Source organism: Zalophus californianus, chromosome 13, assembly GCF_009762305.2.
Source record: "Zalophus californianus isolate mZalCal1 chromosome 13, mZalCal1.pri.v2, whole genome shotgun sequence".
NCBI classification, from domain to species: Eukaryota; Metazoa; Chordata; class Mammalia; order Carnivora; family Otariidae; genus Zalophus; species Zalophus californianus.
Window position 1 is genome coordinate 12,416,967 of NC_045607.1, and position 18,514 is coordinate 12,435,480.

General features: G+C 39.3%; 1 protein-coding gene across 1 annotated transcript; it reads left to right on the forward strand.

Moving 5' to 3' along the window:
- Positions 1-6,344: 6,344 nt before the first annotated feature.
- Positions 6,345-7,274, forward strand: LOC113934338 (olfactory receptor 1L8-like). The gene has a single exon (XM_035723668.1). The coding sequence runs from the start codon at positions 6,345-6,347 to the stop codon at positions 7,272-7,274; it is 930 nt and encodes a 309-aa protein (XP_035579561.1).
- Positions 7,275-18,514: the final 11,240 nt, after the last annotated feature.

The following is an 18,514-nucleotide window of genomic DNA, read 5'->3' on the forward strand; positions in this document are numbered from 1 at the left end:
AAAAAAGAAACAAAACAGATGAACATAGGGGAAGGGAAGGAAAAATAAAATAAGATGAAAATTGAAAGGGAGACAAACCATAAGAGATGCTGAGCTCTAGGAAACAAACTGAGGGTTGCTAGAGGGGAGGTGGATGGGGAAAGGGATAATTGGGTGATGGGCATTAAGGAGGGCACTTGATGTAATAAGCATTGGGTGTTATATGCAACTGATAAATCACTAAATTCTACCTCTGAAACTAATAAAAAATACATAAGATAAATAAAAAGAATTGGCTTATGCAGTTGTGGGAGCTGGCAAGTCCAAAATCCACAAATGCAGACAGACCTGCATGCTGGAAATTCAGGCACTCTTGAGCCAGTCTCTTCTCCAGGAAACCTCGGTTTTTGCTTATATTCTTAAGGCCCTCAACTGATTAAATAAGAGTAATCTCCTTTACTTAACATTATTCTGTTTCACTTACATATTTTTCCTTTGTAAAATATTTTACTTTATTTACTTAAATTATGTTCCTTTACTTAAAGTCAACTGATTGTAGATGTCAGTCTTATCTACAGAATACCTCCATAGCAACATCTAAATTAGAATTTGGTTCACTAGGTAGTGTAGCCCCAGCCATCTTGACACAGAAAATTAACCTTCACAAGTGGTGAGGTCAGAGTGCCAGTCAAGGAATCCTCACCAGGGAAGAATTATGGAGATGGAGTTGCTAGGGGAAAATAGATCAGGAACCAGTAAGTGGTATTTCTCCATCTCTATGAACAAAGGAAATCAAGGATTTATGAGGAGACTGAATATTCAATAAAACATTCTAGTCCCTTGCTTGGTTTTTAGACCTGAGTCACTTTTCAGTCCCAGAATCCACTGACTGATGGAGAGGCCACATCCCAAGGAGGAAGAGCCATGCAACACTATAGGGAGAATACCCATGATGATTCTTCCTGTCTTTCCCAGGGGTACCTATAGCCATTTACTTGGGTAGCTTTAAATGTGGAAATGTCATCATGGTTTCATTGTTAGAGGACGCATATGGGGACAAGGTATTAAATGGAGTACTGGTCCAAATCACTTATACAGTGGGTCCACTTAATCTGCAGACTCACTGTGTGATTTCACTAGTCTCCTAATATATAATTACAAAGATACACTTGGCAGTTGGCACATCCCCAACATTGGATCCCTGACCTGTGGGAAGCTCCTGAAACTGCCCATTCGCAAGTCAGGGCAATAAATAAAAAATAATATATCCCAGGGGAATGGCAGAGAAAGCATGCCAGGGTGAATGTTCATTATTTCTCTCCTTAATTCACCATTTGAGTCCCTACAAAAACCAGACAGACCCTGAAAGGTGACAATGGACTATTGCAAACTCAACCAAGTAGTAGCCTCAATCTCAGCCATCCTACCAGATTGGTATATTTGCTACCGAAAACTAGGATGTGGCCTCAGGCACATGATTTGCAGCCACTGATCTGGTGGATGCATTATTTTCCACCCCTAACATATAAAAGGATCAGAAACAGTTTGTATGCGCTTTGAATGGAAATGGTATATGTTTTTCCTCAGGGCTCTGTTAACTCTTGAATTCTGTCACAGTAGAGTCCAAAAACATGCAGACAATCTGGATATCCCATAGAACATCATGCTACTCCACTGTATCAATGACACCATGGTAATTGGACCAGATAACCAAGAAGTTGCTAGCAAGTTGGAGCCTTAGCGAGACACAGTCTTGAGGGTAGAAGATAAGCACTGTAAAGATGCAGGGAATCCATGATATCAGTATCCTTTATAGGAGCCAGGTGATCTAGGAGAGGTATTGGAAAGCTATGGCTGCATAGAATATTCCATATAACCAGCTGACAGAGGAGGGAAATGCCTGAGCATGGCTCACAAGTGGGTCAGCTCACTCTGTAAGTGCAGGTCAAAAATGGATAATGAATGTACTATAGCTCAAGGGTAGCCTTGTAAGACAGTCCTCAGCTTTAAGCTCTCTTTGGGGATGACCTCGGCTGAAAGAAACTGCTACACCTGAACATCCTTCCTTCCAGGGCCAGGCTACACCCATGATCAACACGGGGATACAAAGAGCTGTCCTTCTTGACATCTTAGCTCCAGAGCTCCCAGTAGGGTCAACTGAGACCTTCATGAGAACTGTATCACAACCCACCTCCCTCTGCCCAGCTCTGCTTCCTTCTCTCCCTTCCACAGATGTGGATCCCTAGAGCACACTGTAATAAATATCCTGCAGGCTAATCTCCATCTGAAAGTCTGCTTCCTGGAGAACCCAAACTATAACACTCCCTACTCACCAAATACACACACACACACACACACACACACACACAAAGGTGATATACTATCACCTTTGATTACCCTACACTTGAGGACACTAAAGCATGCCCTGGAGATGTTATGGTAAGTTTAAAAGGCTCTGGAAATAGTCAAAATCTTTAGAAGGTGGCCTCAGGAGTTCATGGTCCCCCTGAGAGCAGCTCCACTCATTCCTGCGGCCATTGTGATTTCTGTCAGAGCAAACTCTCTTGAGGAGTCGGGTTGGAATGAGCACACCAAAGCTCCCTCAGCCCAACAAGGACCCAAAGGAGTCCAGGAGAGCAGAGGCAAACCTATGAGAAGCCCACAGGGTTTCCCTGACCAGGAGAGTTCCTGCTACAGTGAGTCTGGGCATCTCTGCCTTCTACAGTGGGGAGCAGAGAAAAACCGAACGATGCTGAGAGACAGAGGATGAGAAATAGACAGGGATGTGAGGCAGAATCAGGAAAATACTATTTCCCTCTGGAATCTAGAGCAATCTATCTGCTTTTTACCTTCTTCCCAACTCTTCTTGCTCATCACTGGCTAGAAAGTCAAAAGGTCAGCTTTGACTGGTAGGTAAACATAACCAATTTGGGAAAGTGGTTCAGGAGAGAGAAAAGATTTTTTTTAAACTGGGAACAGTGAGAAGATATCTGGTTATAGAAAGTGAACATCAGCACACTGGCTGCCCACCTGACCATCCACCTCACCTGGGTACTTATTTCAGCCTCCTCTTGGCTCTTTTGGCTCCAAAAATCATATGGACACAATGTATCAGATTTCAGCCTAACATTTAAGTCTGGCTTTGTATTTTATGACCACCCTCTTTGATCTCTGGGCCAGTGTATATCATTACCCCATGGTTTTGAGGAACCAGATTATCAGTAAGTGGATAAGGGGAGTTTAGTAGAAAAGATACACACACACACACACACACATACACACAAACACACACACAGACACAAAAGTCCTCTTCCCTGACACATCCCAGACTTTTAGAATGATTCCCTTAGATTTTCACTTCCAAAACTTCCTTCCATTTTGCCAAGTACTCAACCAAGATGAGACACAGGGGTATCCAACCTCACTTGATCACTTTAAATCTTCATCTCACGCTCCCCAGGCATCCCCTTCACAAATAACTTATTTTTGCTGATGTATATTTTACAAGCTGTACTTATATGTTATGTTTCATTAGCTCTTTAGAATACCTAAAATCACTCAGTTCACAGGTGATAGAGGTCAAGTACACACCTCCACTTTGTGCTTCCAAGTCCAGTGCACTTTCTACCACCCTTGACTCAATACACACATAATGCACCGGCCACCCAAGACCAAATTGCTCCTTTTTGTTGCCAGTCGATCATGTATACTAGAATTTTCAAATTCTGCCATCTGTTCAACACAGAAAAAATAGATTTCCCATTGTAACAGCAAAGGTCTGTTTTTAATGTGAGACAAAAAACATTTAAGGAAAAAATGTGTGGGACATGTGTGTGTGTTAAAATAGAAAATGATCGAGTTGGAAAAAAATAGATCCTGTGCATGATTGTTTCAGATATATTTTATAGTTTTACAAAAATCTGAGAAGACACAAAGTGGTTAAACCTTGAAATTCAGAATAGTCCTGGGTTTGAAACCTGTTTCTGCCATTTACTTGATGTGTGAGTTTAGCAAATTATTGTTACTCTCTCTATCTGTTTCCTCATCAGAAAAAAGTGGGAATAATAATAGTTTATTTCTCATAACTTTACAGTGAGGATTAAACAAATTTCCACCTGTATGAGATAAGAGCTTAATTATTGATTCACTCTCAGATTATTCAAAGCATGGACAAATACACCTTCTAGAAAAGCTTTGTAAATTCATATTAAGGTCAATTTGACCATTAGAGCATTAAAGTATGTGGGCTACGGTTATTTTACTATTCAGATTCATTACTTTTGAGAACATGTATAAATATCTAGTTGGGGAAAAAATCACTGGCACCAATGGTGATGGGGAAGAGAATACATCAAATATTTACTCTGTTCCTGGAACCATTCTAAGTACTTTAAGCACATTATAACATGAAAACCTCAAAAAATATTATGGAAAAAATGTTAGTATAGCTATTCACAGATAAAACACTGAAATTTAAAGATATTTAATTACTTGCCTGATATTAACCAACTGGGAACTAGGCATTTAATTGTTGTATGAACAAATTAATAAATAGCCATTCTTTGAACTGTTATTAAAAACATGCCTATCCAATGTGCCCATTCTCAATGTCTGGATGAATAATTTAAAACACTTTGTAGGCATGAGGATATCTGAATCTATGTTGTTCATGGCAGCAAAGATTTAGAGGACATTTAGGGAAACATAGTAAGTCAAGTGAGCCGCATGCATACAAGGGAAAGAGTTAGAAGAAAAGAACCAGAACATTGATAGATATCCAAAAAATTATATAGAAAGAGGAAAAAAAAAACAGAATGGGATATATGCCACAGTATTATTGAAGTAATTATTGAAGTAAATGGAAGAAAAACATACCTAAACAAAACAATATCTTTTTCAACAATATATACATAACTAAATAAACAAATGGATGTTGGCATGGAAGGACATATGCTTGCTTAATGGTTGGATATCCAAGATGTGGGAACATGATCTGATTTAGGAAACCAGAGGAAAAATAGGTAAAAAGTAAATTTTTTAGGCTTTTTTATTGTTATGTTAATCACCATACATCATTAGTTTTTGATGTAGTGTTCCATGATTCATTGTTTGTGCATAACACCTAGTGCTCCATGCAGAACGTGCCCTCTTTAATACTCATCACCAGGCTAACCAATCCCCCCACCCCCCTCCCCTCTAGAACCCTCAGTTTGTTTTTCAGAGTCCATCGTCTCTCATGGTTCGTCTCCCCCTCCGATTTACTCCCCATTCATTCTTCCCCTCCTGCTATCTTCTTCTTCTTCTTTTTTTCTTAACATATATTGCATTATTTGTTTCAGAGGTACAGATCTGTGATTCAACAGTCTTGCACAATTCACAGCGCTCACCATAGCACATACCCTCCCCAATGTCTATCACCCAGCCACCCCATCCCTCCCACACCCCCACCACTCCAGCAACCCTCAGTTTGTTTCCTGAGATTAAGAATTCCTCATATCAGTGAGGTCATATGATTAAAAAGTAAATTTAAGACAAGGATTTATATGGACTGATACTGATAGGTTGACATTCACTAAGGAATATGAGCTTCTAAGTAAGTACCTCTAAAGATAAACCAAGTATGACAGTACAACTTTGTTGACCTGGGTTCATTAGTCCTCTGATTTCCTTGTTGAATATTTCATCAAATCTCCTTTTTTGGCAAGGAGGTTCAAAGATAAAGCTTAGCATGACATAACTGAAAATTTATTTTGATATAGACGGAGAAAAATGAAACCATCTAATCTAAAATAAATTCCCAACCCTACCTTTGTCAGTCTCTATCCTCTTATGTGGTTTATTTTTCTTTATAGAAGGTAGAAATATCTGATGATAGATAGATGATGATGATAGATAGATGATAGATAGATAGATAGATAGATAGATAGATAGATAGATAGATAGATAGATGATAGATCGATCCTCCATGCCAGGCTTGTCTCTGCCTTTTTCAAATGTTGTCCCTACCCCCAGAGAGTATTTTTCACAAAGCAGGTATTCAGTAAACAATTATTTTTAAGATTTAATATTAAGCTGAATTAGTTAAACTTTGTTTCTAAAAGAAAATTCTTCTTCCAGAAGTCCATGCTGTCAACACCAGAAACATGTGAAGTCAGCAAGCTGAGAAGGGAGGGCAGCATCAAGGACCACAAATTTGACAAGTTGTCCACATGGTAGCTAATGAGTGGAAAGTAAAGAAAAGCTTTATGGCTGGAAAGTAAAGGTAGGTAGAAACATACTTATTGGCTTGTTTGTGATTACAGTTATGAAAGAAATGTGTGTGTGTGTGTGTTAAATGATAAGATTCTCTATTTGGCTCTGTGACCATGGAAAAAGTCAACCAAACCAGCAGTGTCTCTGAGTTCATCCTCTTGGGACTCTCCTCCCGGCCTGAAGACCAGAAGCCACTCTTTATCCTTTTCCTCACCATGTACCTGGTCACCATAATAGGGAACCTACTCATCATCCTGGCCATCCACTCTGACTCTCAGCTCCAGACCCCCATGTATTTCTTCTTGAGTTTCCTGTCCTTCACTGACATTTGCTTTACAACAACCGTTGTCCCCAGGATGCTGGTGAACTTCCTGTCAGAGAAGACCATCTCCTATGCTGGGTGTCTGACACAGATGTATTTCATTTATGCTCTGGGCAACACTGACAGCTGCCTTCTGGTGGTCATGGCCTTTGACCGCTATGTGGCCATCTGTGACCCCTTCCACTATGTCACCACCATGAACCACCACCGCTGTGTCCTGCTGGTGGCCTTTTCCTGCTCACTTCCTCACCTCCACTCACTCCTACATACACTACTACTGAATCGCCTCAATTTTTGTGACTCCAGTATTATCCATCATTTCCTCTGTGACATCAACCCTCTGCTAAAATTGTCCTGCTCTTCCACATTTGTCAATGAAATTGTGATAATGTCAGAAGGTTCTGTTGTTTTGGTGACCCCATTTCTCTGCATTACTTTCTCTTACATACGAATCTTCATCGCAGTTCTCAAGATCCCCTCAGCTGCTGGGAAACGCAAAGCCTTTTCCACCTGTGGGTCTCACCTCACTGTGGTAACACTGTTTTATGGAAGCATCTTCTATGTCTATTTACAGCCCCTGTCCACCTACACAGCCAGGGACCACATAGCAACACTTGCCTACACAGTTCTGTCCTCCATGCTAAACCCTTTTATCTACAGCCTGAGAAACAAAGACATGGAAAGGGGCATGAGGAAGCTGATGGCCAGGAGGAAGTCCTAGCCAGAACCTCTGGGAGCATGTTCATGAGGGTCTCTGCTCCTCTGGACCCCGTTTCTGCAAGTCAGCAGGTATAATCATATCTGTCATGGATGTTGGGTTGTATCAATGTTGTTACAGTTGCAGCCATCAAGCATTGAGACTATTATGATTCAGTAATTGGCTCAAGGTCAACCAAGTTCCTGGGTTCCAGTTTTCACATATCTACCCCTCTCTTGTTCCTCTTCTCCAGGAAACCACATCTTTTACATTCCCTCAACTGCTGTTGAAACCTCTGTTTTCCACAAAGATTTGTGGAACTAATTCATATCTATTCAGTGACTTTGATTCCCTTAGTATCCTTCTTACTTTAATGAACTTTTGCAATCAGTTTTGCTAGCTTTTGGAAGTCATTACAGTAATTTAGGAAGAGAAAGAGAGACAGAGACACAAAGATTGAGAGTTTCCTAAATTTGAAACTTCCACCAAAGAAAAGAATATGTCTGACCTGTCAGTTTATACAGGGATCATGCCTCTTCCTTCTTCTCTGTTACTGACAACAGGATATTCTGGGCTCCGTAGTGAACACAGGCCCAACTCTTAGCCCTGATTAGCTAAGTGACTGAAGTTCAACACACAAGTGAACCTATGAACAGGCCAGTGTGCAAGGGCCGGAGTTGCCTCTGGGTCCTTACCCTAGTCATCTGGTGTTTGTTGACCTTCATAGGTAATTGCTCCTCTTCTGCCCTCTCTAAGCTTCAAGTCCCCCTTAGTGATCCCTCAATTTCTACCATCCCTACCGCTCTGAAGTCTGTCCTCTTCCCAGGGAAAGATTTACTGTAGGTACTTAGAATTATTCTCAGTATCTTTTGAAGAGAGAGTTAAAGCCCATCTGTGAATGTTGAAGGCAGATATAACTAGGAGCTTCCAGAACCAAACATGGAGGCTCTGGGATGTAGAGTCATCCAGTGCTACCGGCCGGGACTTGTTTCTGTTTGCTTTTGTTTACATTCTTTATTTTCTATTACCCTCTCAGGTATTTTAGACTTTGCTGTATTTTCTATCTTAATATTTTTGCCACTTACTATTCTGTATCATTTCCAGAGATATTACTCAGCAGCTCTTACATGGGGCCTGTGAACCTGAATTTTAATAAGCACCTCCCCCCAGAGAAAACTAACATGGCCTTTTGTGAGAAGCTGAATGTTTGAAAATTTCTGATCATTCCTTATCTCAGTGTTTGTATTTCTAGGACTCATGCCCAAAAGTAACAGTATATCAAATTATCATACTGCATATACACAGACACTTATTGATTACAGCATTGTTTGTAATAGTGAAAAATTAGAAATAATCTAAATGCCCATCAGTAAGATAGGTGATGGTTCAGTTTTTCCATAGAAATAAATAATATGTGGTCATTATAAATAATGAGGCATATCTCTATCACTGCCCTGAAAAGCCATTATGAATGAAAAGCAAGTTGCAAAATAAAATGCTTAAGAATAAACCTGGGTGCTATATGCAACTAATGAATCATTGAACACTACATCAAAAACTAATGATGTACTATATGGTGGCTAATTGAATATAATAAAAAAAGAATAAACCTATTTTTAAAAAGAATAAGCCTATTAATAAATGATAAAATACTTAATAATAAATCTGTATTTTAACTGTGTATGTGTATATAATGATTAAGTGATATTATATATTCAGTAAAGAAATCTCCCATTGAAAATGGTTAATTCTAGGGGATAACATGGAATAAGAAAGGAGATGATGTTTGCTTTTTAGCCTCTACATATCTGGAATATTTGAATTCGTTAAAATGGGACATATATTTTTTGTAGAACTAATCACTAAGTAAAATGTAACATAATCTATTGCTCTGTTATTCATATCATTGAATAACATGGAGTCTGCTGGGGATTCTCTCACCTTCTGCTCCTCCCCCTGCTCTCTCTCCCTCCCTCTCTCTCTCAAATAAATAAAATCTTTTTTTAAAAAAGTAATAATATTATGTCGTGGTAGGAAAAGGTTGATATAAAGGTGGTCAGATCACCAAACGGACCCTCTCTTCAATGTCCTAATTCTTATTTTGGAGAAGCAGATAAAGAGGAGACACTCCATGTCTGAAGCATCTTGCCTCCAATCTATTCACTTTAGCCTTGGAAAAGAAAATTTGATTATTTTTTTCCAAGAATGGGCATGGCCATAGACCTCTGACAATGTCTTGGATAAATCTGGGTGAGGTCCAATGATTTGCATTTCTAACAAGTCCCCAGGTAGTGCTTATGTGCTGATTTAGAAACAATGCTTCATATCTAGCAACCAGATATCAAGATAGCCTATGGACCTATGGTAACTAAAACTATATGGATATTGCTGAAGGACTAGACAAACAAGACAAATGCCATGGGTAGAGAGCCCAAAAACATATTCACAGACTGGTATACACTTGATTTATGAATGAGGCACTGAAGAGTATTTGTTCATAAATAGAGCTAAGATATTTGAGAAGTCACACAGAAAAACTATTTGGATCCCTATGAACACCATATGGAAAAACTAACCCCAGATGAATTCTAAACTTGCAGATGAAAACCAAAAACTATACCTTTATATAAAAGAATTAGAAGAATATCTTTGTCTCCTTGAGGTAGAAAAGTAATTCTTAAACAAGACATAGAAAGAACTAACCATAAAAAAAAGAATAGCAAATTGGACTGTGTTAAAATTAAATACTGATGTCTGTTTGTCAAAAGATATTATAGAATAAAAAGACAAAAGATATTTGAAATTCATAAAACAAACAAAACACTCAAATTAAGAATATATAAAGAGCCCTGGAAATCAATAAGGAGAAAGAAGTGAGAGGGGAAACTATGAAAAGGAAGTAAATAAACTTTTCACATATACAGACACACACACACACACACACACACACACACACACACACACACACAAGGAAATCCAAATGACCAAATGTGATTACATTAAAAGATACTGAGTTTCATTCAAATTAAATCATAATGGGATCCCACTGCCTACCCACCAGACAGACAAAAATTACAATTCAGACATTAAATATCAGAGAGCAGGGAAGATGGTAGAAGAGTAGGGCCCCCTTGTTTCATCTGGTCCCTTGAATTCAGCTAGATATCTATCAGATCATTCTGAACACCTGTGAATTCAACCTGAGATCTAAGAAAAGAATTACTGCAATTCTACAAATAGAAAAGCAACCACTGGGGCGCCTGGGTGGCTCAGTCGTTAAGTGTCTGCCTTCGGCTCGGCTCATGATCCCAGGGTCCTGGGATCGAGCCCCGCATCGGGCTCCCTGCTCAGCGGGAAGCCTGCTTCTCCCTCTCGTACTCCCCCTGCTTGTGATCTCTCTCTCCCTGTGTCTCTCTCTGTCAAATAAATAAATAAAATCTTTAAAAAAGAAAAAAGAAAAGTGACCACTTTTTGAAAGGTAGGAAGTGCAGTGACGTGAATCTGAGGGGATACATTGGAAGACAAACCACAAGGGGAGGGAGAAGCCTCTTTTTCTGGCTACCAGAAAGTGATTTAGCAGTGGAGCTCAAAATTGGAACTTTTAGAAGTATGCTCCAGTGACAGATGTCCCTGCCTAAAAGGTTCTCAGGTGGTGACGTGGGGCAGAATCCTAGGTGGGACAGTGTGGTCTCAGGGTCCCGGGGGTCACAGAAAGAACAGGGGTCCCTAAGGGCAGCATTCCTAAGCATTGGAGAGGAGGAAGCTGGCTACAATCAGTGAGCCTGGGAATGGGCTCTCAGCTCGGTGTTGCCATAAACCACAAACTACGGCATGAATGGGCAACCACTCTCCAAGCAGGGGTCCAGCAAGTGACAACTGCTGTGAGACCCTCCTCCTTCCCCCAGGAGGAGGACTGCAGGTGTGTGCATGATCTGGTGATTGCTCCAAGAGTAGGGGCCCAGCAAGCAGCAGAACTGTGGTGAGACCTCCCTCCTTCCACGGGGAAGATCCACGTTGGTGTGCACCACAGGAGTCTGCAGAGTTTGGCACATACAAAAGTGATTGACTGCTTTTTCCTGAGGGGGTCCTGAAGAGTGGGGGCCTATATCTTTCAGCTCCAGGGCTGGAGAATGGGGTGCCACCATTTTTACGTATTTATTTATTTATTTGTTTGTTTGTTTGTTTGTTTGTTTATTTATTTTCATCCTTTAAAGGGGCACAAAAAGCCTTCAGGGCACAAAAGACGCATATAGCAACCAGAACAGCTTATGCTGAGCCTGGTCCCCTGGCAAGGGGTCGTGCAACTCTGTCTAGGCAAAGACACTTGAGAATCAGTGCAACAGGCCCCCCTCTCAGAAGACCAGCAGGAACATCAGTTGAATACCAAGTTTAAGGATCACACAGAACTGAAAAACTCCTGCATTAGGGGAAAATAGTATGTAGAATTCGAAGGTTTTTTCTCATGATTCTTTAGTCTTTCAGTTTAAAATTTTCTTTCTCATTTTTTTCTTTTTTTACTTTTCAACTGCTTATTTTATCAACTCTTTTAAATCTTTTCTTAGTTTTTGTTTTTACATTTACATTTTATAGATATAGTCTTCATTTTTGGGTTCCTTTCATTGTATTCAGTGTATATATATATATATATACATATATATATATATATACATATATATATATATGAATAAAGTTTTTCTTTCATTACATTTTGGGATCTAGTGTCTTCTAACAAACAGACCAAAATACACCCAGGACAAAGTGTGTGATTCTGTTTTGTCCACCTGTGAGATTATATTCTCTTTTTTCACTTTTTTTTTCTTTTTTGGTTTCTGATCTCTTCGGATTTGTCTAATGTATATTTTGCCAGAGTCATGGTTGATATTTTTTATTTTGTTCTCTCGTTCATCTGTTCTTCTCTGGACAAAATGACTCGAAGGAGAATTTCACAGCAAAAGAAAGAACCAGAGGTAATCTCTGCCATAGATTTAATTGATATGGATATAAGTAAGATGTCAGAACTAGAATTCAGAATAAGATTATAAAGATACTAGCTGAGCTTGAGAAAAAGCATAAAAGACACTAGAGAATCCCTTAGTGCAGAGATAAAAGAACTAAAATCTAATCAGGTGGAAATTAAAAATGCTTTAACTGAGATGCCCTCTAAAATGGACACTCTAACTGCTAGGGTAAATGAGGCAGAGAGAGTCAGTGACATAGTAGACAAAACGATGGAAAGTAAGGAAGCTGAGGAAAAGAGAAAAACAACTAATGGATCATGAGGTGAGGCTTCCAGAAATCAGCGATACCATAAATGAAATAATATTAGAATAATTGGGTTCCCAGAGGAAGAAGAAAGAGAGAGAGGGACAGAATGTATATTTGAGCAAATCATAGCTGAAAATTTCCCTAATCTGGGGAAGAAAATAGACATTCCCTAATCAGGGGATAGAGAACCCCCTCAAAATCAATAAAAATAGATCCCCATCCCGACATATAATAGTGAAGCTTGCAAATTTCAGAGATAAAGAGAAAATTCTGAAAGCATTTTGAGACAAGAGGTCCTTAACATACAAGGGTAGAAACATTAGACTGGCAGCAGACCTATCCACAGAGAACTGGCAGGTCAGAAAGGGCTGACATGATATACTCAGGGTACTAAATGAGAAAAACATGCAGCCAAGAAGACTTTATCCAGGAAGGCTGTCATTCAGAATGGAAGGAGAGATAAAGAGCTTCCAGGACAAACAGAAACTAAAAGAACTCATCATCACTAAACCAGCCCTGCAAGAAATATTAAAGGGGATCCTGTAAGTGAAGACAGAGCCCAAAAGTAACATAGACCAGAAAGAAACAGAGACAATATATAGACACAGTGACTTTACAGGAAATACATTGGCATTAAATGTATATACTTCAGTAATTACTCTGAACGTAAATGGGCTAAATGATCCAATGAAAAGACACAGGGTATCAGATTGGATAAAAAAGTTAAGACCCATCCATACGCTGCCTACAACAGATTCATTTTGGACCCGAAGACACCTCCAGATTGAAAGTGAGGGTGTGGAGAACAATGTATCATGCTAATGGACATCAAAAGAAGGGTGTGGTGGCGATCCTTATATCAGACAAATTAGATTTTAAGCCAAAGACTGTAGTAAGGGATGAAGAGGGATACTATATCATACTTAAAGGTTCTATCCAATAAGAAGATCTAATAATTGAAGAGTTTTAATCAGGAAAGGATGCTGTATTTTGTCAAATGCTTTTTGTACATCAACTGAGAGGATCATATGGCTCTTGTCCTTTCTTTTATTAATGTGCTCTATCACATTGATTTCCAAATGTTGAACCACCCTTGCATCCCAGGAATAAATCCCACCTGGTCATGGTGAATAATCCTTTTACTGTACTGTTGGATGCTATTGGCTAGGATCTCGTTGAGTTTTGGCGTCCATGTTCATCAAGGATATTGGTCTGTAATTCTCCTTTTTGATGCGGTCTTTGTCTGGTTTTGGGATCAGGGTAATGCTGGCCGCATAGAATGAGTTTGGAAGTTTTCCTTCTGTTTCTATTTTTTGAAACAGCTTCAGTAGAACAGGTGTTATTTCTTCTTGAAATGTTTGGTAGAATTCCCCCTGGGAAGCCATCTGGCCCTGGACTCTTGTTTTGGGGGAGGTTTTTTATTACTGCTTCAGTTTTGTTACTGGTTATTGGTCTATTCAGATTGTTGATTTCTTCCTATTTCAGTCTTGGTAGTTTATTAGTTCCCAGGAATGCATCCATTTCTTCCAGATTGCTTAATTTGTTGGCATATAGTTGTTGGTAATAATTTCTAAAAATTGTTTCCATTTCCTTGGTGTTAGTCATGATCTCTCCCCTTTCATTCATGATTTTATTGATTTGGGTCCTTTCCCTTTTCCTTTGGATAAGTCTGGCCAGAGGTTTATTGATCTTATTAATTCTTTCAAAGAACCTGCTTCTAGTTTCATTGATCTATTCTACTGTTTTTCTGGTTTCTATTTCATTGATCTCTGCTCTAATCTTTATTATTTCTCTTCTTCTGCTTGGTTTAGACTTTATTTTCTCTTCTTTCTCCAGGTTCTTTAGGTGCAAGGTTAGCTTGTGCATCAAAAACTAATGATGTACTATATGTTGGCTAACTGAACATAATAATAATAATAAAAATAAGATCTAACAATTGTAAATATTTATGCTTCTTACTTGGGAGCAGCCAATCATATAAACCAATTAATAACAAAATTAAGGAAACACATTGATGATAATACAATAATAGTAGGGGACTTTAACACCCCTCACAGCAATGGACAGATCATCTAAGCAGAAGATCAAAAAGGAAACAAGGGCTTTGAATGACACACTGACCAGATGGACTTCACAGAAATATATAGAGCCTTCCATCCTAAACAACAGAATACGCATTCTTCTCGAGCGCACATGGAACATTCTCCAGAATAGATCACACATTGGGTCACAAATCAGGTCTCAACTGGTACAAAAAGATTGGGATTATTCCCTGCATATTTTCAGACCACAGTGCTTTGAAATTTGAACTCAATCACAAGAGGAAATTTAGAAGAAACTCAAACACTTGGAGGTTAAAGAGCATCCTACTAAAGAATGAATGGGTCTACCAGGAAATTAAAGAAGAACTAAAAAAAAATTCATGGAAACAAATGAAAATGAAAATACAACTATTCAAAACCTCTGGGATACAGCAAAGGCAGTTCTAAGAGGGAAGTACATAGCAATACAAGCCTTTCCCAAAAAATTAGAAAAGTCTCAAATACACAAGCTAACCTTACACCTAAAGGTGGTTGCACTGAGGTTAAGAAGCTCTGGGATGAGTCCCCACACCGAAACAGGAAACCTCAGGGCTCCCTTTTCCCCTGGAGTCAGCCCTGTTAGGTGTGATTCCCAGTCTGCTGACTCTGCTTAGAGCGATCACAGGACCAGCTCCCTTGAGAAGTCATCAAACCACAACTTCTTCAGCCTAACAAGGACCCCGGAGGCCAGCAGAGCAGAGCTCAGACTCAGGAGATGCTGCCTGGGCTTTCACAATCAAGAGGGTCCTTGTCCCTTGAGTCAGGGCATCTCTGTCTTCTGAGATGGGGAGCTGGGAAAGCAGCAGCCTGCTGGAGATAAGACATGAGGGGTTGGAGGCCAGTGAGGGGAAACGTGTTGTCTTGTCCAAGTAGCATATCAGTTCCTCTGCCTTTCCTGTTCCTCTCCTTGTTCATCAGCCAGAATGTTGTGGGAGAAACACGAGGGGGCTGTGCTTGGCTGAGAAGCAGACTGGCAGCTGAGTAGCAGGTGTGGTGCAGACCAGCTTCTGGAGACAGTGGGAAGAAAAGAAGAGCATCTGGATCTGGAGGTGAGCTTCAGTAAGCTGGCCACCTGCTTGGCTCCTCCAAGCTCTAACAACTACTCTTTCCTCCCTGAGAGTTTCAAATCTTTCATGGATTTTTGAGTCCATAGGGTCCAACTAAAACCTCCATCTGGCTTTTAGTTTGACCTCTAGGCAGTCTACACTGTGGAATCTGGTAGAAGGAAAACACCAAAAAAAAAAAAAAAAAAAGAAAAAGAAAACTATTGTATTCTCAACCTTACCCTCTCACCTTGTACTTTGAAGACTGTTCTTCCTGGTTCTCAGTCTCAAAAGCTTCCCTTTTCCTAATCATCAGAATAGGTGATCCTCACATCTATGACCTGGATCACCCAACCTAATTAATTAACCCAAACCTCCACTAATTTCTTATTTCCACAAGCAGCCTTTTCACAAATGGCTCCTTGTTTATTATTGAATTGTGTTTGACAGATTGTTTTGCAGACATGGTATCTCACTTGCTATTCATAAAACATCAGGAATCAGCTTATGAGCAAGTGACAGAGGAAAAATCAAACCCCATCTTTTGTGTTAAGTCCAGGACACTGCCCAGCACTGACCACAACTCCACATGACAGACATGCCCCAGCCATGCATGGCCAATTTTTTCCACCTGATTTTGGCCAGTTAATCACGGGTGTTCAAAACTTCAGATCCTCCATCTGTATAACACAGAAAGATAGGTCTCCTCCCTAGCCACTATAAGGATAGATTTTGAATATTGGAGAAGAAAGCTTGTCAGTTAAGGGGGATAGAAGGGGTGGTCATGTAGGAAATGACCACCATGAGGCAAACAGTGCCTGTGTATGATTGTGATACACAATATACACACCAAATCATGAGGAGGTGTAGTCTAAGGGTTAAGAGCAAGGGCTTCGGAGTGATTCAGCTTGGGGTTCAAATCCTGATTGCTATTCACTTCTTTGGCGACCTTGAGCAAACCACTTCACCTCTAAGCCTCAGGTTCCTGATAAGAACACATGCCTCATGGTCCTTCATCGTGGGATTTGTGAGGTACTTAGCACAAGCTTGACAGGGAGTAAATTTTCAATAATATTGGTTATTGTTATTAACTTTAACTACTGGTTCACTCAAATCATTCAGTGCTAAACTAAGATTTCTTCTGTAAGATCTTGCAAAATCATATTAGTCTGACAACTTGGCAGTGAGGAGTATATTTTAAGCATGTGAGTTAATTGGTTTTGAGAACAACCAGTAATAGCAGATAAGGGAAGGTGACACTGAGACTGATGAAGAGTTTCTCTTGAGTCAGGACACATGGGCAGCTCAGTTGGTTAGGCATCTGACTCTTGATTTTGGCTCAGGTCAAGATATTGGGGTTGTGGGATTGAGCCCCACTTCAGGCTCCATACTGGGCATAGAACCTGCTTAAGATTCTCTCTCTCCTGCCTCTGCCCCTCCCCAGCTCACACTGTCTATCCAAACACTCTCTCTCTCTCTCTAAAAGAAAAATAAAATAAAATAAAATAAAGTAAAATAAAATAAAATAAAATAAAATAAAACATAAGCATTCTTTTACAATTTGCTTTCTTAGCAAACTCCAAATATGCAATAAAGTATTATTAACCATAGTCACTGTTATGCACATGACATCATTTAATTGTTAACATAATTACTGCATTTAATTAGTAAATTAATTAATATATTAATATTTCAATGTTAAATGAATTAACATATTAGAATAACAGTATTTAATCCATAAAAATTCCAATGTAAAAAGATCATTTAAAAGGTGTGAAAGTATATAGTGCTTCTAAAGAAATTATTTCAAACACTTTGGTGATTTAAGTATGTTCATTGTAGAGATTTTTATGGTAAGTAGGAGTATATAAATAACCACTATCTCAAACCATTTGAAAATCTCTATGTAATATGTCCATTAATGAGGTATGCATAGCTATACTGACTCTAAAAAGTTGATTTAACACACTTCGCTTATATAAGATCTCTCATCGCAGAGTTTTTTGTAGTAGCAAGAAAATGGAGGCCACCTTGATATCAATAGCCAGGTAACTGCATAAGACTGAAAAAAAGCATATGTATATCAACACTTAATATATAAAAAATTAATGTGTTCTCATAAGTATTTTTGCATACACATATGACTGGTGAATTATAAAGCATGAATTGAATACTCAACAATGGACGCCCATCCTGTACAAACGTGATTTAGGACAAAATATTAAAGAAAGGAAAAATAATTTACAGAAAAAGGGAGATTGCACAGACTGTCCTCAGAGGAGAAAAAGCCCACTTTGTTGAAATGGGTTCAACATTCCTCTTAGGTTTTCCCTTTTGGTTATTTTGGCAGACTCATCCCCCAATCATTTCCATCCCTTATGCACTGCTTGATGTTGTTGATGATCTGTCTCCCCACCTAGAACATGAGCTACACAATACATGGATCTGCCTGTTTTTAGTTGCTAAATCTCCAGCAAGGGAACAGTGCTTTCACAGAATAGGAATAGTGAACTGGAATCAGTGAGGTCCATCTCTGCTGGTTTCCTTCTTTATTTTTTTAAATTAAGCTCATTTAGCCAACATATAATACATCATTAGTTTTTGATGTAGTGTTAATGATTCATTAGTTGTGTATAACACCCGATGCAACTCTGATGGTTTCTAAAGGAAAACTCTTCTTCTGTCCCTCCAGCCTTCACTAAAGGCATTATGATGCCATGGATTTGGGAAGGGAGGGCCACATCAAGGGAGATTGACAAGCTGTCCCTGTATAGCAGCTAACTGTGACCAAACAGAGAAAACAAAGACTTTCTGGGTTGTGGACTTGGAGTAAGGCAAATAACAAAAGATTGTTTATATAACTAGACCCATGTCA

Excerpts from the sequence above, each read along its gene's own strand:
- LOC113934338 (XM_035723668.1), top strand. The coding sequence starts at position 6,345 with ATGGAAAAAGTCAACCAAACCAGCAGTGTCTCTGAGTTCATCCTCTTG.